The 20,090-nt window shown below is 51.0% G+C and overlaps 1 protein-coding gene across 3 annotated transcripts in view; it reads right to left on the reverse strand.

Annotated features, from left to right (window-relative positions):
• ZNF385C (zinc finger protein 385C) overlaps positions 1 to 13,006 on the reverse strand; it is a 194,551-nt gene extending 181,545 nt beyond the window's left edge. For all 3 annotated transcript variants that reach the window (XM_074940638.1, XM_074940636.1, XM_074940635.1), the window contains exon 1: positions 12,954 to 13,006. In XM_074940638.1, the coding sequence (XP_074796739.1) occupies positions 12,954 to 12,999 (46 nt within the window). In that variant the 5' untranslated portion in view covers positions 13,000 to 13,006. The remainder of the gene's footprint in view (positions 1 to 12,953) is intronic.
• Between the last annotated feature and the right edge of the window lie 7,084 nt (positions 13,007 to 20,090).

Genomic DNA, 20,090 nt, shown 5'->3' on the forward strand with positions numbered 1-20,090 from the left:
GGATTTTAAATGGTTAACTGGTAGATCTCAGAGTCATTGTAAATGGGAAATCTTCCCCCCTCGGGGATCTGTTCTTGGCCTGAAGTTATTCAATATCTTGGAAGAAAATAGGAAATCATGGCTGGCAAAATATGCAGAGGACGTAAAGATCAGTGGAATGGTAACAGCACCGAGGCCAGGTCATTTATACAGAGCGACCTGCATTGCTTCATAAGGCGGCTCATTTGAATACAGCCAATGCAAGGTCACCCGTCTAGGATCAAAGACTGGAGACCACACTTCCAGAATGGGACTGCGCTGGGATGCAGGGACACTGCAGAGGAATCCGGGTCACGGTAGATCACCCAACTGAACATGTACTCCCACCGTGATGCTGCAACTAAGAGGGCAAAAGCAGTTGTCAGATGTACAAGCAAGTGAATGTCAGACAGGAGCAGGGAAGTGGTGTCACCCCTGGGCACAGCACTAGCCAGACCATTACTGGATATGGCGTCCAGGTCCTTGCATAATTCACAGAGGAAGTTGACAAACTGGAAAGGGTTCAGAAAAGAGCTATAAGAACGAGTCCAGGTGTGGGAAACCTGCTTTAGAATTAGAAGCTTAAGCAGCTCCGTCTATTGGTTTAAGCTTCTCTTGGACTAGAGGTGACTTGATCGTGGCCTGCACGTACCTACCTGGGGAAGAGATTTCGGATGGCAGTGGGCTCTTTACTCTAGCAGAAAAAGGCAGAACAAGATCCAGTGGTTTGAAGCTGAAGCCAGACACACTGAGACCAGAGGAAAGGAACATGTTATTAAAAGTGAGGGTTACTACCATTGGGCTAGCTGCCCTAGGGCCATGGCGGATTCTCCATCACATGAAGTCTTTAAATCACACCGGGATGGCTTTCTACAAGCTACGCTGTAAAGCTGCATCAAGCCCATAACTGGTGTTTGAAATCACCAGCCAAGAGTCTCTGCTCCTGCGAGGTGGGAGTTCAGACAAGGTCACTGTAGTGGCCCCTTCTGGCTGTCACAGCTGTGAACAAGGTGTATCACAGTAGCGCCTAGAAGCCCCCACTGAGCTCAGGGCCCCATTGGCTGGACATTGCCCAGACAGTGTGAGAACATCTCGGCCCCATAGAGCTCACAGTCAAGACAGGCAAAGGCTGGGAGGTGCGGGGGGGGGGGGAAAAGAGGGAACTGAGGCACAGAGAGACGAAATGACCTGCCCGAGGTCACACAGAGAGTTGAACCCACATTCCCAGTCTCAGCCCAGAGCACCCCTCCTATCAGTTCTGTATACCAGACACACCCTTCTGGTGAGCAACTCCACTCTGCCCTGACAGGGGAATGGGTTTTTTACGCCTCTAATTGCTACAGTTCCACTCCTTCCTCCTTCTTACCCACCTTCCAGCTTTTTCCCTTGACGTGACTTGCTGATTAAGCGAGGAGAGAGTGGAGGATGCTCGCAGTGACGTATGCGGGAGTGGTACTTTGCCTTCAATTATTTCTCTTGCTAACACGCAAGGAATTCTCGTTTCAGACACACCCCCATTAATTACAACCTGTGCTTTCAACGAATTACAGAAGCAAAGTCATCCAGGGAACAACATGCCCGAGCTCTCTGCAACGCCAGGTGCCAGTAATTACTCACAGGCTCAAAAACCCAAGGGCAGTTATGTGGTTGGGGCCAGTGAGACAGGTTCACATCCAGAACTTTAAATCACTCGTGCAACCCCCCGAGATCACGTGCATGTTTGTCGGGCATGGAAACTGCATGCAATTACAGCAACAAAAACTGTGTCATTTCACGGCCTCCAGCCAGGGCACTTCCGGCCACGATCCTGTCGCATCTCATGAGCTCAGCGAGGTCAGGCTAGATCCGTGCTTGGATGGGAGATGGCTCAGCAGTCGGCACTCTTGCGTTGGAGTCGATGGCCCTGGGGGTTGTTCTGGTGCCCGGGAAGAGCGGTAATGTCTAAATCCGAACTGAGCCAAAGCCCAGCAGTGAAGGAATGGCTAACTGCAGGTACTGTCTTTCAGAGGAGATGTAAAGACCAAGTCCTGAGCATTCATGGTTATTGACTGACATGGTCACGATGACGTTTTTCATACAAGTCAAGGAAGTAACCCTGGTGCCCTGAGGAAAAGGCTTTGGACTGCAGCAAAGCCAAGCCATTCAGCCAAGCCAGCCCATTCAGAGGGAAATGGCGAGTAGGGACCTGTCCTGTGCAACGCACAGAAAACAAGCTGTGGTGCCCTGCCAAGGACGGCTGAAGATGACCCCCGAGGCCACCATTCCGTGACCTCAGCACCCACCTCTTCATGCAGCACGTGAGGAAGACACTGTCCCGTTGGGTCACCCCTGTAGCAATCTTGCTGGTTTCCCCACTGGACAGGAGCCAAGGAGAATGAAGCAGCGACGTCCTCTACAACATGGTTGATTCCAAGAGAGGATCAGCTGCAACTCGAGGGCTTGAGCCCCTTAGAAGAGGGTCGGTGCAGATGCTGACCTCTTGACGCTGCTTTTCACCAAGGCGAACGATGAAGCTCTTAGCAGGGCCACACTCCCCCTCCCAGATGCCTCTAGCAAGGCTAAACGGCCCAGGGTTCACAGTGCAGACACACCCTTCGTGGCAGCACTCTGACACCCCGGACTGAATTTAAGGTGCTGGTTTGCTCTATAAAGCCCTAAGGGAGACTTTGCTCCTGAAGAGACCACCTCTCCCTTTGCACCAGTCTCCCCCCTATTCATTTTATTTATAAATGCTGTACATTCTCATCCACAATAAATAAGAACATGAAAATCAAGACTTTGGAACTCTCTGAAAGTTCCCAGGATTTAGTGATCACATGAAATGCTAATTAGCAGAGCAACTGTGACCAGGGAGCCCCAAACCACTGCAGCCCTTTTCAACCTAACTCACATTTACCCCTTCAACAGAACTTCTGCTTCACAAAAAGGCCTGTGGCTTAATGAAGCTCAGCTGTGCCTGCGTCTAGTGCTGGGTGATCAGTTACCGCCCCCGACAAGCCTGCTAGGGCTCTGCAGGGCTGATTTTTCTCACCCTTGTTAATGCTCAGAGTCCTCCTCGACATCTAGCCTGTGAACTGACCTCTTCACCCTATGCTCCTTCCAGGGAGCTTCTCTCCTTCCAAGCAGGGAGCAAGGAGGGACACTCACGTGGGAAGCGCCACCCAGAGGGGTTGCTGATGCTGGGACACCACTGCCTGAAGGAATTCTGTTAAACCAGGATTGATAAATAAATTGGTTAGTCTCTAAGGTGCCACAAGTCCTCCTTTTCTTTTTGCGGATACAGACCAACACGGCTGCTACTCTGAAACTGGACAGAGAGACACACACACGCAGACACAAGGGATGAGGGGGGCAGGCAGGGGAGAAGAAAGGAAGAGGGGCAGGTGTGGACTGAAGATGGGGTGATGGTCAGAGCAAGCAGCCAATCAGCACAGACAGGACAGAGCAAGTCCTGACAAACCCCCAGCCAGGTCTCTGAATGTGCAAAGATCCCTGCTTCGGCTGCTTCTGGCAGGTGCAGTGTGGTGCACTCAGAGTTAACACCCTGCTCTTAGGAAAAGCACACAGGGAACCTAAGTGTTCCCAGGTGACAGTCAGCAATAGAGCATCCCCTAAAACCGGCCTGAAACTTTCCCTTCAGCACTGACGCAGCGGGAAAGACGTCCCCTACTCAAACCCCAACATCTCTTCCTGCAGTAACAAGAGGTTTTCCTTATAAATCTCCCATCACAGCACTGGCCAGTTTCAACCCTGCTCCGCTCGTAAGAGCTGACACTGCAGAAGCTGTCTGGGGACCAGAATACGGCCAGAGACAGTGACCTGCTGCCTCCGGGGGCTACACTACTGTCTGACAGAGAGAGGTGCTCACTGGTATGCTGTGCGCTGCCAGGGAGCTGCCCGTTCTCCATCCCCAACCTCTGATAAAGGAGGAACCGAGGTTGAGGGTTTCCAAAAAGCGATTAGCAATTTTGGGGGGCCACGTGGCTTTTCCAGAAGATGCTGAGCACCCACCCCTTGAAATCCAGGCACCTTGAAGACATAAGAACTGAAGTGCCCCAAATTGTTGGGAACAGCTTGGGCAGACTGGCCTTAATAAATTGCCAGCCAGGGCAGGAAAATGCACCAGTCAGCTTGCTCAGCAAATTAAGACTTGCAAAATAAAAAAGTATCCATGTCTTTTCACCCTCCCTAACCGGCTTTCCCTCCTCTCTGCCCTCCACCCCTCCTTGTGAATAAAACAAGCATCACTTCAGATCCAAATTCCATTCCCTGTGAAGTACAAAATTAAAGACTGACCATGGAGCCAAACTGAGCAAAATCTAGTTTGGTTTAATTCCTCCAAGCCCCGTTGGTAAAAGGAACCCCGCTGTTTTCTACAGGAAATAGCATATACACTTTTGCCTTCACATACCACCACTGCATCATCAGGGTTACATGAGCCTTCTTATACATTCATACCGAAGCAGCAGCTCTCAGCACCAAGATAGACACGGCGGGGCCGGGGAGGGGGGGGGGGGGAGGCGCGGCAGGAATAGATTAACATTAAAACTTAACCTAGAAAATTTTCCCTTGCAATTTCCCAGTGATCTTTTTATCAACTAATTTTAAGAAAGTTCCCATAATTAGGGCAGGGAAATCGAGACTTGGGAACATTCCCCTTTGCAACAAGAGCAAATCTGTTAAAATGCAGTTTAAAGTTCCAGGCTGATCTCCAGTTTAGCAAACTGCCCCTTCCTTTCTGCCTTGCCCAGAGATGCCCCTGGCTGGTACCAGCCTCACCGCCGCTTGGGCTGCGCAGCGGCCACGGAGTTTTAACTTTGTTTTTAGAAGAGGTTTCGTGACCTGCTCCCCTGTCTCCATTGTGCAAAGAGCTGGGATGCGAATGGCAGCAACCCACCGTGCAGGACCCAAGTTACTATTATTGCAACTGTCCCAACCTTCCTCTCCCTTGCCCACCTCCTGCCTCGATGGGACGTGCCAAACAAGCGAGGAGAGCGGAGGATGCTCGCAGCGATGTATGCAGGAGTGGTACTTCGCCTTCAATCATTTCTCTATTGTGTGTCAGTTGCATTGTGGTAGCACCAGGCAACCCCCAACCCCACTGGGCTACACAACAGCTGCCCCTGGTCCTGTAGCATCTCCAAATCTATTACCAGCAGGAGAGTGAGTTGGGGGGGGGGGGGTCGGAGGGTGAGAAAACCTGGATTTGTGCTGGAAATGGCCCAACTTGATTATCATACACATTGTAAGGAGAGTGATCACTTTAGAGAAACTATTACCAGCAGGAGAGTGGGGTGGGAGGAGGTATTGTTTCATGGTCTCTGTGTATATAATGTCTTCTGCAGTTTCCACAGTATGCATCCGATGAAGTGAGCTGGAGCTCACGAAAGCTTATGCTCAAATAAACTGGTTAGTCTCTAAGGTGCCACAAGTACTCCTTTTCTTTTTGCAAATCTTTACCGTCTCTCTCCTCACAACCCCATCAGGCAGGGCAGTGCTATTACGCAGACGGGGAACTGAGGCACACAGAGACTAGCCCAAGGTCACACTGAAGGAGCAGGGAACTGAAGCCAAGTCCCCTAAGCCCCAGGACAGAGGTCTAATGACTGCACCTTCCTTCCTCTCTTTTAGCATGAGAGGCCCCATAGAGCAAGTACAGACCCTTCCTCCCACACACTGAGCCTGTGAGGCCCATGGGATTCTGGAAAATTAATTCCTCCTTGCTTAATTGCACACTGAGGAGCGTTGAAAGAGTTTGGGTCTCTTCTGCGTCATGCAGCACAAGCATCCTGTCTGGCTGAGACTACTGGCCTGTGTTGATGTGCCAGAAAGCAGGATACAAGCCTGGAAGGACCATTGTCTGTCCTCGTGTGGCCTGAAGTGGGATATTGGACCATCTGGACAGTGCCATTACACCAGGGCCTGCTAATGTCAGAAAGTTCAGGTCTGGAAGCTACAGGTACGAGGGACAAACACAAGGAGATCATTGGGACTTGGAAAAAATTGCAACACCTGAATATGGACCAAGCAAATTCAGAGAGGCAAGTACTGCCTCTCTGGCATCCTGCCATGAGCACTCGAGGCAAGCTTTCTTGCAGGTACACAGGAACGAGGAATTACCCAGAGCAAGACAATCATTTTGGCATGTCTCTACAGCTGGCCTTTGCAGCCTCCCAAGGCTCCAGGAGGCTCCTTCAAAATACAGATTTTTTTTTTTTAAATGACTCGCAAGTAAATTGTTGTGGTGCCTGTAAAAACAAAAACGAGCACTTGTTACCATGCAGCCATCGACCAAATCTCCTGGAGAGCACGAATACAATTCCTGCGAGGGGCTACTTGACATATAAACCACCACACTATTTTGGACGCAATCTAAAAACATCAGGCAAAGAAACAGCCTTTGTATATCACAATGTTATTTCTAAATTGACAAAGAGAACCTCGTGGGCTTTGTTCCTCCTCTCCAGGCTGCACATTTTGCATTTTTTACTTTGCCATGGAATGATTAAGAGCCTGTGGAACAGTGGGCTCAAGGTGTGGAAACGCCAAAGGGCAGCAGTGCCAGAAAAACCAGCTCTATGGGACTCTTCGTTAGTTCAGAAAAACCAAGAAATCATACGTTGAGACATGAGTGAATTTTCAGAACTAAAAGCAAATCAAAGCAAAAGGCAACGCAAAGCAACGCTGTCACGGGGTTTCAGTCCAGCGTAGAAAAGCTTTGAACACATGGCTTTGTTTACTCAGAGGCAGGCTTACAATACATCGGACACTTTTAAAATATAGATATATCCGCAGGGCTGCAAGAATAAATTAAAAGCAAAAGAAGGAAAGAATCCAGGAAATTAAGCTCTCTCTTATAGGGTAGCTATATTTCAAATTATAGCCACAGCATCCAGTGTCCCTTTGCAGGCAATAAGGTAGCAGCAAGCGTGTTCATTTTTCAGAGTAACAGCCGTGTTAGTCTGTATTCGCAAAAAGAAAAGGAGTACTTGTGGCACCTTAGAGACTAACCAATTTATTTGAGCATGAGCTTTCGTGAGCAGCTCACGAAAGCTCATGCTCAAATAAATTGGTTAGTCTCTAAGGTGCCACAAGTACTCCTTTTCTTTTTGCATGTTCATTTTGTGTGGTTGCTACTTGCTGTCTTTCATTGGTGCCTTTATGAATACTTTATAATGAGAGCCCCTTAGCAAAACATTAATTCAACCATTTAGGGAGCAATCCAGGCCCTACTGAAGTCAGTGGGAGTTTTGCCGCTGATTTCAAGGGGGCCAGAGTTTCACCTTAAGAATTAAGCTTCACAATGCCCAAGTTGTCAGTTCAAACCCTATCTCAGGTGTGTGGGAATAAACAGGGAGAAGTAAACTATCACCTTCAGTGCGGTTACTCCGGAATTACATCTACATGCTGGAGAGCAGAATCCGGTTGCACCTTAGTGCGGATCTACGCACAGAAGACACACCAGTGCCACGAAATCAAAGCTCCCATTTTGGCAGAGCGCATTCACACTGTGCCACCGGGACCGGCTCCAGTTACGTTGCCCGTGTCCACACAGCAGCAGCTGTATCCCAAAAAGCACGGCACACTGCGGCTGGGCATCCCAGGGGCCTCTGCACCACCTGCAGGCTCATCCTGGCGTGGGAAACATTTGCAGTGGAGTGTGGGAGAGCCGCTGAAACTGCAAGGAACTGCAGGAGTCATGGGTCACGCTCAGAATTCTAGCCGATCGATCCCGTAACGCACCATTCCTGAACTGCGCGGATGAGGAACCCCGCATGCTAACCCCTTGTTGGCGGCCTCAGCAGACAGGCCAAGGCCGGATTGGACAACAGAGACAGAACCGCGCGCTCGCCCCGGGGCGCTCGCGCTGGGGAAGGACTGGCTCATGCTGGGAAGGAGAAGTCCACGCTGCAGCTGCCCATGCTGTAGCAACACAAAGGCCTTTGGTCTCAAAGGGTTGCCAAGCCAGCCCCCTTCGCCCTCAGGAAACCAACCTGCCGAGATAACACACTCCTTGCACGTGGCAACAGAAACACCTTTTGCCCTGAGGTCGTGTCTGAAAAATTCCGAGAGGAGATTTTGATGGGCTGCTGCAGGACTGGAAGGCAGCAAGAAAACAACGCAAACCACCACCAACTAGAGCGATCAGAGGGCAGGGCAGGAAAGCCCAGCAGAGATTTAAATGGGACGTGTCTATTCAAGCTGTTTATTATTGTTCGGTTAAACTGCAGTATTTACGCTAATTCCTGCCAGCACAAATACACCGAGTGTCTGAATCTGGTGTCTCGTATCTTCCCTCTACAACAATAACGGAGAGAGGCTCCCCACGTGGGGGCGCGGGGCAGGGAAGGGATTAGTAACGAAGGCTCCGATTGAGCAAAGCACTTAAGCCCATGCTTAACTTTAGGCACATGCTTAAACACTCTGCACCCGAGTGGGACATTCAGCCCATTCTGCGGGAATTACTGACGTGAAGCACATGCGCCCAGGTTCTGCTGACCGAGGGCCCGATCCTAACCCCCCAGAAATACATGGCAAAACTTTCTGTGGGAGCAGAACTGGGCCCAGTGGCTAGAGCTTTGCTGGCTACGGTTATGGAAAGCTCTCCCAGGAAGGAAGGAGGTTGGGAAAGAAGATGAAGACATCCCAAGCTTACAGGGGGGCAGAAAGAATCCCAGCAGGACCCACACGCCCACATTATCGCCATCCGAACTGGGCAACCTCAGGAGAGCACTGCAGGGCAATATAAATAAATCCGTCCTCCCAGCTGCAGCTCTCCCGCCCGTTAACCAATGGTCTATCACCATCTTTTGCTGAAAAGGTTTCCCTTCTGGTTCACCAAGATTCAACCGCAGGACACAATAGCTCGAGTCTGCAAATCCTAACCCAGATCCCCACCCCCAGCTTTGCTGGATTTGGCACCCAGGCCCCGATCCTGCAGTCGGATCCCCCTGCCTGTGCAGATCCCCAAGCGGGCACACCGATCCGAGCGAGGACAGCACACGTCAGGGAATGTCAGGTTAAAGTGACCTGTGCCCTGCCCCTTTAAGCACTGACAGTCTGTGGAGGGGGTCAACGGGGCTAGCTCTGGTTGTAGCAGCAGACTTGTGTGTGTTCCTAAAGGACAGGGCAGCCATAGGGCTTGTGCCAGCTTATTAGTCTGTCTGTTTGATCCTAAGCTAAATAAACCTCCCGTTACAAAACGCCCCCTGGGCTTGGGAGCGCAACACCACCACATTCCTGGTCCTGATAACCACGGCAGGTGCAAGAGCCTCCTCCTTTGCAACAGCCTCCTGAACCAGCCTCCTCGGACTGTACTCGGCCATTTTTGTCCTCCTTTCTGCTGCTGGTTATTATTTAGCTCTGCACAAGAGCCTTGAGAGTCAGTTTACAGGGCGGAAGCCATCCAAAAATAAGGGGGCAGGGAAAATCCGCGGTTGTTCTACTCCTCATGGACTGAACTGGGCGGTTCGGATGCAGAGGGAAAAGCAGGACCAGCTCTCCAAGTTTAACTGCATTGCGCGCTGATCGCATTTGTTCAAAACAAAACAACCCTAACACGCTGACGTGTTGTGTGATGACAAACAACGGAACCTACACAAGACAGGCTGGACATGGCATAAAACAGCTGCTTTGAATTGAAAGGGCCAAATGCAAGGGGGGAGGGAGGTAAGCCACGCAAAGAATTTGCCTCTAAAGGCAATAAATATAGGACCTCCCCACCAATGTGTTTAACCTTTAAAGCACAATGCTGCTCCCACCAATATGAACGGGAATTTTGCTCATAGCTTCTGCTTCTTATGAAGCGGTCATGATTTTATAGGGTCTCGAAATATTTGGTGTCAAAACCCCAACTCCAGGAGTCATGTGGTTATGGGAGAATCTCAGATTTCATTGTAAAAGGACATTTCTGGCCCTTGTGGCCACAGAGAAAAGCTTGAGAAAAGCACGACCTGCTAAAGGCTCAGCAATTAGAAGGAAACAAGAACCCGGCCACCCAGCATTTCTGGAGCTCACGATTTCTGAACATCTGGAGTTAAAAACCTTGCCAGCGCAAAACCATCACTTGAGCTGGTGAAGGAGCTGAGGAGTGCTAAGGCCAGTGCGTCAGGATGCAATTGCAACAGCTTTGCCATTGTTTGCAAGTGCATCCTCACCTACTAATTATAGGCCAGCATAATTTAACTATCCTATAAAATTTCATCCTGAAGACCTCTATATTTTCTCCTATTTGAAAGCATAAGAGAATTTTAAATATATGTACAGAAAACAAAATGCCCTGAGCCCATTGCTCAATTCAGTGGTATTCAAGGCAGGACATTCGAATTTTATCATCCAGAGAGTTACATTTCACAGTAAACATACTGTTCTGTTCTCAGTATCCCACAGAACTGTGCTAGACAAACAGAACAGATTGCTCCAAGAGCCACCACTTGGCTGGATGGCTCCATCTGAAAGCACCTGCAGCCACTCATAAAAAAAATGATTGTGCGATTTACTGATGTTATTTGGTGAAGAAACACTCGATCAAGCTGGAAACCGAGGACACAGACTCGCCTGTTTCATGCCTCTTACATCTCGCACCAGCTTCCAGCCGCACAGGGCTATTTTAAGAGAGCGCGCCCCATTTGCAAGCATGGAAGCTTATACAGACTATCCAGACCACACACTTAGATGCTCAGATCAGTACCTAGGGTGAAATTAACCCCGTGCACACACCAAGCACCAGGCTGATACATTATGTAAATTTCCAGTGATCCAATCCTGCAAAGACTTTCTCACATGCTAACTTTACGCAATGCAGCCAGCCCCAGCAGCTTCAGAGGGGCAACACCTGGTGCGTTAGGTTAAGCACAGGCATAAAACTTGGCAGGCTCAGGTTATTAGAGGCATTAAGTGGTGCACCGGCATTTTGCTAACCCTCTGCCTGAGGTGAGTGACTCCCCATAAGCCCTCTAACACAGCCTCCCATGCTGGGAAACCAGGCCTAGAGACCTCACTTCAACCCAGAACCAGAGACTTCACCCCATTTTGCTTGGTAAAAGCAGATGCGTTTAAGTTTGAACTTCTGTCTCTGGAAAAAAAAAAAGGGGGGGGGGGAGAAATCAGCTGCACAACCCCATCAAGCTCCGTTTTCAGACTCAGGGAACGGACTCATTTTTCCCCGTTTGACTCTAATACGTTTGGCATTAAGTGCTGACAGTTCAGCCCGGGTGTTCTGCCAAAGATAAATCAGACACGTAGCTTCTTTTTAAGATACTTACGATTTACTATTCACGAAAAGATTTCCAGCCCTACCACTCCCACAATCCCCAGGAAAATTCACAGCAGTAACTATGCAGCTATCAAGTGAGTAATAAAATGACCTGAACAACATATCGGAGGACAAGAGGGTCAGAAATCGTCTGGACAGGAGTGACGCTCTGGGGACGAAGTAATTGCTGATCACTGACATTAACATGCTAGAATCACATTTGTTTCATAATGGGAAATCCACTCCTACGCAGGCTGAAGCAATGCTCCACTCGTTACCCAAATCACTCACAGAAAATGCTTTCATGAGGACTCACCAAAAGGCTTTTCCTTTAAAAGCTGAGTACCCCTTGTGGAGAGAGCCAGAAAGCTGAGGCTTGATTTTCTACAAAAACCATTCCACTACTGAATGAAATCTACCACTGGGAGCACCCTCCCAGCCAGCCACCGAACTGCAGGGTGCGTAGATTACATGACTTTGCATGCTTACTGCAGCAGCCTGACAAGTTTGCTAATATATCCCAGGACATGGGAGTTATCATCACAGCAATAAAATCCAGACTGCACAGACGTCACCAACGAACCGCCCTTTTTCCAAGATAAATGGTTCTTGAAATGAATTACTCACCCAGGGCAACAAGAAAGGAGGTTTAAAGAACCCCGTTTTCTTTTAAGTTCTTCAAAGCAGGTTTCTCTGCCAAATTCACACTTTTTAAAAGAAAAAGTAAAGTTTTCTCTCCCCCCACGTGCATCACACACACAAATAAAAGACCAAGCAACCCAAGCGTGATCTTCAAGGAGACTGGATTCATTCAAATATGCTGAGATTGCAAAAGTTTGCGTTGCCTTAGAAGAGTGAAAGTTTGCAGGGTTAGGAGTGGAAGGAGCTGGGGAGCGTGAAGGGGGCGAGACGCCCCCAGACTCCAGTTTCCTGGGAACCTTGGACATTTCCAGCTGCAAGGCGCAAACAATAGAGGAAGCAACAGTAAAGCAGGAAAAGAACCCGATGCATCCAAAGGGCTGCCTTGCGGACAGCCACTTGCAAACAACGGCCCCGATTCTGGCGTCCCGTCCTCACTCACTCTGACACCTTTGACTCCAGGTGGAGCAGCTCCATCTCCTGGTTTACACCAGCCTATGAGGAAGCAGAATCAGGCCTCTTTCTCCAGCTCCATCCCCGTATTTTCGGGGGTCATGCCCGAGCAAATGGCTGGAAAGCAGAGAGTCGGAAGCGTCCCACGGAACCAGCCCGGCTCCGCAGCCCGACCCACTCCCGGCCCTGCCGCCCGGGCTCTGCAGGCGGAAGCCCGCGGCCCGGTGGGGGCGTTTCCCACCTGCAATCGGGGCTTGCGCCCCCGCCCCGGCCCCGGCTCCCCCAGGGCACGTCGAGCGAAGCCACGGGAGGCTGCGGAGGGGCAGGGGCAGGGGCAGGGGCGGCTCGGGGCTCAGGCTGCCTCAACTTTTGCTGCGGCTGCAACAAACTATTCTGCCCCCCCCCGTCCGTGCACGCCCCCCCCAGGAGACCTCTCCCTGAGGCTCATTAGTTTAATTAACGAACCCGCGCCGCGCTTTCCAGTGCATCGCCCTCTGCACAGCTGGGGCCGGGGGAGGGGGGGTGCACCAAGCGGAGCCGGAGCCGCAGCCGCCCCCCCATCCCCGGGCATGGCCCGGCCCCCGCTCACCTGGCCGGCCGCTCCGCCGCGCAGCCGCCCCCGCTCCGGGCAACATTCTCCCCGCGCGCGCGCCCGCCGCCGCCGCTCGCTCCGGAGAGGGCGCTGGGGCCTGGGGAGCGCGCGCGCGCGCGCCCGGGGAAGGGCGGGCCGGGGGGGGGGGAGCGGAGCAGCTGGTTCTCCTGCCCCCCCCCCCGCACGTGGCTCGCGCCCCTGGTGGCCCATCAGCGCCCCCGGCCTGCACCCCGCGGGGGAGGGCAGGGATGCAGGAGAGCAGCCTGGGGGGGGCACTCTGGGTTCCCCCCCAGGACCCCCCACGCTGTGGACACTGGGGGGCTCTTCCCGAGGGAGCAGAGTCGGGGAGCTGCCTGGACGGGCCAGGGCTGCCTCAGGAGGGGGCTGACCCTGGGCTCACAAGGGGGGGGTTCCTGGGCCCCATCCCAGCTTGCTGCCCCCGCCCCCAGCAGCGGGCAGAGCGGATCAGGCACCTCGGTCCTGCCTGTGGGGGTGTCTCCTGGAGAAAGTGGGGGGGCCACCTGAAACCAGCACACAGGGGCAGGTCCCGGTCCCGGTGAGCACCACGTCCCCAGCCAGCGAGGGGCCGTCCTGCCCGCCTCTGTTCAGAGCAGTGCCTGCCCCAGGAGGGATGCCCTTCTGAATTAAACACGAAAGTAGCCACGGGCCACGTGATGGAACTACATGGCCGGGGACGGCCTACGGGCCTCCACGCTGCCCCTCCTGCTTCATGCCAGGCAGCTCGAGGTTCCTCCTGAACAGGGAGTTATCGGGAGGGGAACAGGTCAGAATCCGTGACCTTCAGGATGCCGCCATGTTCCCTGCTTTATTAGAGTTACACAACACCTGATTAGCCTTTGGAACTCACCGCCACAAGATGTCATTGAGACCAAGACCTTAGCAAGAGTCCAAAAAGAACTGGAGATTTATATGGATAATGAGAACATCCAGAGCTTTAATACTAAGGATTTAAAAACAAACACACACGAGTTTTGGGTTGATACAAACACTCCTGTTTCTCATCAACCCCTGATTGACAGAGGTTAGGAAGAAACTTCCCCTGGGGGCAGGTTATTCCGTTAGTGCAGGGTTCTTGCACTTTCTCTGAAGCCGCTGGGAATGGCCCCTCTTGGTGAGAGGAGGCAGGGCTACATGGGCCCTGGTCTGTTCCTCAGTTCCCCAAAGGACGTTGCAATTTCCTCTAATTTGTACCAAAACTGGAAGTGAAGCAGGTGTTCCTCTCATGAAGCAGAGGTGGCTGGGAACGCAGCGGGGTCCGGTTGAGCCCAGAGGGAGGAGGGAGACTGGGATGGTATATTTGGAGGGGGAGGAAGGCTTGCGTTACATACAGTGTGTGGGATTTGTGCCACTTACTATGTCAGACACTGCTTGGGTCCCTTTTAAGTCCTCCCCCCTGCCCTTTTCTCTTCCCCTCAGGGCACAGGGACAATGCCCTCAAGTACCCTAGCTCTGGGCAGCAGCAAAAAAACAAAACCCACAACCAGAAACTTTAGCCACAGTGACAGGCCTAAGTGGCACGATTGGCAAGAGCTGCAAGCCAGCCACGCTGGGCTCTGAAAAGCCTCGTTGGCTGGTGGAGCTGTGATCTGGCTGCAGATCGTGTTTATTATTCGCCTAGCGTACATTATGGCATTGGGAGCATGGGCAGGGAGGGCAGAATTGACCAGACAGTCACTGGCTGGCGGGGAGGGAGGTACAAGCAACGGTGTTGTTTTGTTTTGTTCAGTTTTTTAAAAAACCACAACAGCCAGAAGGTGCCTAGCGTTTAAGAAGCAACAGCTTGGCTGCCGGGAACGGCATTTGCAGCAAACAGACTGCAGGGCACCCCCAAGGCAGAGATTTCTTCGCTGCCATGCCGTGGGCTGTTGCTAAGCTCAACGTCTTTTCAAAGTGGAAAAACCTGCGTTTGATATTGCAGCAGCTCCTCAAACCCTTAGGCAGGGCAGGGTTGTGCTGGACGCTGTATAAAGGCACAGACGACGTGGTTCCTGCCCCAAAGAGAAGACCGTCTATGCTCTGCATAACACGCTCAAAGCTCTTGACAATCACTAATGAAGCCATGGAACTAGACAGTGGGGAGTTATCCCAGGGCACGCCGACTATTCGTAGTACATGGAGCTCACACACGAGCTCTTAGACGGTTGCTACAGATCGATGCCAAGACAAAACAATGCTCGACCCCACACTGAAAAGGGATGGCTCAGGCTGTTCAAAGAGACCGGCTCCCACTGGCTTTCAAAGAGGGTCACTGGGAGAGCTGTCGGGTCAGATGCAGTTTAGGGGGGATCAGGACAGAGGACAGTCCTGCGTTAGTCAGGAGATGGAAGTGATGACCCAGCCGGCTTATGTCTAGCTCTAGCATCTATTGAGCAAATCTTGCTCTCGGGAACATTGGTGTAACCTCTAATGAAGTCAATGGGGACTAGAATTTACCCAGGTGACCCTGTGACATGGATCTTCTTCTGCCTAAGGGGCACAAAGAGAGGTCCCGATCCTGCACTAGGATATGATTGCAGGATCAGGGCCAGAGAGCCAAGATTAAAGTGCGGAAACGCTGCACTGCTGGGTATCTGTGATTATAAATTACTTTATTTTTGAAGAACCCTCTCTCCATCACCAGAGCATTTATTTGCTATGCTATCTGATTTTACAATGCAGGATTTTCTCTCCCTATAAATAATTACAGACTCTCTAATGGATCTCAAACCTTGCATTACCTGAGCTGTCAGGAACTTGACAATTATGGCTTAGCCTTCCTCCGCTCTCCAAAAAGCAGGAGATGAGGCCAGGAGGGAGTGTTCCTGCAGTCCTGGCACAGTGCTTCTCCCCTTTAAAGGGCTCTTCAAACATTAATTAACCCGCACACACAATGAGGGGGATAAGCAAGTATTACCCACATCTTGCAGGTGGGGAAACTGAGGCATGAAGCAGCAATGTGATTTAATCAAGCCCATACAGCCAATCAGCTGCAAGAATACAACCCCCAGGAGAGGTACCTAATATCCTCCTGCTGTAACCACTGGATAATACTATCCCTCGTCCCATTTGAAAGCCACAGTCTCCAAGCATTAACGGTCTAATGCAATAATTTCATTGCCACTTTCCCCATCTATGGATGGTTTCACAATATATTTGCCAAGCCTGGGTGCAGGGATTTCTGAATCAAACCAAAACCCTCCCGCTCCTGAGCACTTTAGGAAGCCCATTAAGACCCTGACTAGGTGTCACTTTGTTTGGCGGAGCATTTGCACGGTATCGTGTCCTGAGATTTTTGTTGTGCCCTTGTTGTGCAGCGAGTTGGATGTGAACACACTGGAGCAGCAATACGGAAACCAGCCACTGTCACGGGAATCAGCATTCACGCTGCCAGGGAGCTTCACTTTTCTGGGTCTGCCAGGGAGGTAAATAAATGGAATTACAAGGAATGGGCAAGCTGCATGTTAAAATCTCACAAAATCCAGTTGGACTTGGCTGCTGTAACTCACCATCACGCATGGTCAAGGACAAGCCAGGGTATCAGAGAGGAAGACGCGAAGCAGAACGGACTGAGCCAGCTGCTAATAGCATGTCAGGGGAACAGGCACAAGCCCTGAACTGCGAGGGAAGCAGGGCAGCCCAAGGAGGCACGCTCCACAGAACCGGACACACCTGCAGACTACGCTGGAGCATCCCAGCCGGGGGGAGACAGGCCTGTTGAAAAGGACACTCATGCTTTTGTTTAAAAAAAAAAAGCAAGGGGGGGGGGGGTGTTTTCTGTATCCCAAACCGAAAGCTGATGCCAGGAAGCCAACCACGGAAGCCACGTAAAGGATGCACCAGGGTCACAGGCGCACCTGAGGTTCAATTGCCAAGACGGGTGTCTTGCTGACTGAGAAGTAGCGCACTCCAGGGGGCAGGGCTGCCGCTGACCTTGCACAAGACCTTGGCAAGTCACCCCCCAGCCCCGGTGGGTCTGGTCCGCAGGGCAGGGACTGTCTCTTCCAGTGTGTTTGGACAGTGCCATGAAGCCTCCTGCTCAGGAGGGGCCCCGCGGTGCTCCCCAGACAGGACCGGAGGCTGGTGTTGTGGGGAAAGGGACGTCTCAGGGTCCATGGAGAGGGGAGAGGCTCCCTCAGGACTCCTAGGCCTGACCTGTGCAGCAGAAAGGGTCGTCCTGGGGTCTGGCTGGGGAGAACGACAAGGGGAAATGAGGAAGGAGCCCTGTGCTTCCAAGGGCAAATAACTCCTGATCTTCCTGGGGGCCAGAAAGGTCCAGGAGAACTGAATGATTTAGGAATCCGAGCAGCTCATCTCCATGTTCTTCCAAAAGCCAGGCAGGAGCTTTCCCCAGGACCAGGTTCCACCCCCAGCCAGGGCTACATGCGGGTCAGCACTCAGAGAGAACGTTCGCTTTGCTGACATGCCAGGGACTGGCCCCAGGGCGTCTGCTGACACAGCTCGGTTGCAGACAGAGGGGCACCTGTCACACGCACTCACCGGGGAGGGGGCACACCTGCCCTTGAGCTGCTGAAGCACCCAGAGCTAGAGGCTATGCTGGAGACCCTGGGCCCTCTGAGGGTATTTGCAGGGGTGACTTGCGATCACCAGGGTGAGCCTGAGCTCTCTGTGCGAGTCACGCTGTGAGATCCAGCACTGAAACTCGGCTCCCTGGGGACTCCCAAGGATCAGCCCCTCCCCGCCCCCATCCCGGCTACAGAACGTTTACAGCTGCTACATCCTTCAGATCTGGAATCCTGGCCTCTGGCAGCCCCCGAGGCCAACACACGCTCAGGGCTTAAACTCAAGCTTAACATAGGCCAATTTCACCTGGCTCGCACATAATCATTCGAGCTGTTAATTTTATTGTTCTGGAGAGCTTCCTGGGACGCAGGGCATGAGAAGCACCATAGACATGTGGCTCCAATTAACTGGATTCCTGTCTGACCAGGAGATTGACAGAAACTTACTGGCCACAGCACTCCCAGGTAGGAGCCCGAACCTGGATTGAACAAGATGCTCTAACCTCTCTGCTCAGCAGTGCTGCTCTGAGAAAGTCCCTTCTGTGGCCAGGATTTTCAGAAGGGCTCAAGCACCCACAGTCCACGCCCGACTTTCAGACCTGCTCAGCTCCCATTTCAGCCCCAGAATCAGAGGCCAGATTTGCAGGTGACATCAGAGCAGAGAGCGCCGAGCTGGCCCCGAAAGTCTCACAGTGGGAGCTTAGGAAAATCTGGCCGTGTATTTCAGTGTCTCAGTGGGAGCTGAGTCGTGGGTGCTGAATCTCTGAGAAGCTGGTGTCTGAGTTTGCTCCTTGCAAAGTCTGAGTTTCTAAAGCTAAAAGCCAGTGCGCTAATTTCCTATAATCTGCCACCTTTTAAAAAAATCCTACTTTTTTATATTCAGACCTGCCTCTAATGAGGTCTGAGCTAGTTGGAGAAGAACCCAAGACGCCCCTTGACTTGAGTTTTGGGTGATTATTATTTGTATTATCACAGGGGCCCCAGTTACAGCCCAGGGCTCACTGTGCTGGACACACGCAGAACAAAGAAACCGCCCCCGCCCCAGGACCTTAGCATCTAAGTCAGACTTTGCCATCTAAGCATCAGACCATGAAACTAACCCAGCCAGTGGCGTCTGCTGGTTCCCCCATGACACCGCGGCACTGGGGTAGGTTGGTGCTCCTACTCCAGCAGAGGGAGGGCTCAACACAAACCAATTTTATTATTTAAATTTGTCAGGAAAACATTTCTATCAATATTGCTGACTTTGCAATCCTTTTGCCTGTCTGCTTAATAACTTTCCCGATTTGGCCTCAGCTAACTCAAATGCCCCTTACAATGCTGTCCAGTAAACTACACACTGAAAGCATGGGGCGTAGCGACAAAGCAAAGCAATAAGTACAGGACCCATCTCATCATCGTCCTCTCATCTTGCTGGTGTCGCCTCTTCTTTTTGCCTTTCGTTCAGCGTGTTCCTATGACATCATTTGCAGCATAGCAGTTTGCGAACGGACTCCATCAACCCTCCGGGTCCACTGCGGATTGTTCCAAAACTAAACACAATCGTTCAACTAAAACAAACTCGTTTCCCCAGCCCCTGCTTATTGGCCTCTCCGCTGCATACAAATGTTGGGAGAAGTTTTACCAAATGGAGGAACCACTTGCACCAAAATCCTTTGTTATATTTTTCTTACAAAGCCCCTCACCCCCGAATTTTTTTGGCATTAAAAGGAAATAAAAGGATTCTATAAAGGCAGGGGAAGGAAAACTCTTTTGCAAGCTTGTATCTGGTGACTCTTAAACAGCGCGGAAGGCAGTATCTTTGCTGTGCAGCAGTGCAGAGCCAAAATGGCATACACTTTTATTCTTTAAAAAAAATCTTGATTTTGGTTTGTCTTTGCAGGCTCGGCACAAAACATCATTTAAATTTGGGAACAAGCAGTTGTTTGTTAAAGCTGAAACTTTATCCTCCCTCTCATGCATGGAGTTATAATTGAAAACCATGTCCAATAAATAAAAACAACTTTCAAACTAGAAGCAGAAATCAGCGTTTTAATGGCAGCTGAAAAGCGAGATATTTTTAAATTTTACACAGGCTCTGCTGACAAGTTGAGGTTGAAGCTGATGAAAAAAGTTGAAGGAAACCCCTTTTTGAGTTTAGCAGGATTCAGAAAAGCAGAGGACATTTCTATGGGTAACGAGAACATCCAGAATGATCAGAATAAGGATTTTTTAAGGACAAGAAAGACCTTTCGAAGGGTTATAAATAGGGCTCCTTGAACATTTTCCACTGGAACTTCTTTTGGCTGGAAAATGGCTTTTTGATTAGATGGAAATTGGGGCACAAATATTTTTCTTTTCATCAACATTTTTCATTAAAAAATCTTCTCTCTCTTTTTTCAGGTTTTGGCAATGGTTTTGATTTTTGGTTACTGACAACTAACATTTTTGGTTTTCAGCAAAACCCTGAAAAACTTTAAGACCGTTTTTTGAGAAAAAACATTTTTGTTTTCACTAAAATTTTTCACGGGGAAATAAAATCACTTTCCAACCAGCAGCTAAACCCCCCCTGCTTCAGGGCACGCGCTGACATCCAGCTGACAGATTCAGGAGGAAACTCCCCCTAGGGGCAGGT

Source organism: Natator depressus, chromosome 27, assembly GCF_965152275.1.
Source record: "Natator depressus isolate rNatDep1 chromosome 27, rNatDep2.hap1, whole genome shotgun sequence".
Classification (NCBI taxonomy): domain Eukaryota; kingdom Metazoa; phylum Chordata; order Testudines; family Cheloniidae; genus Natator; species Natator depressus.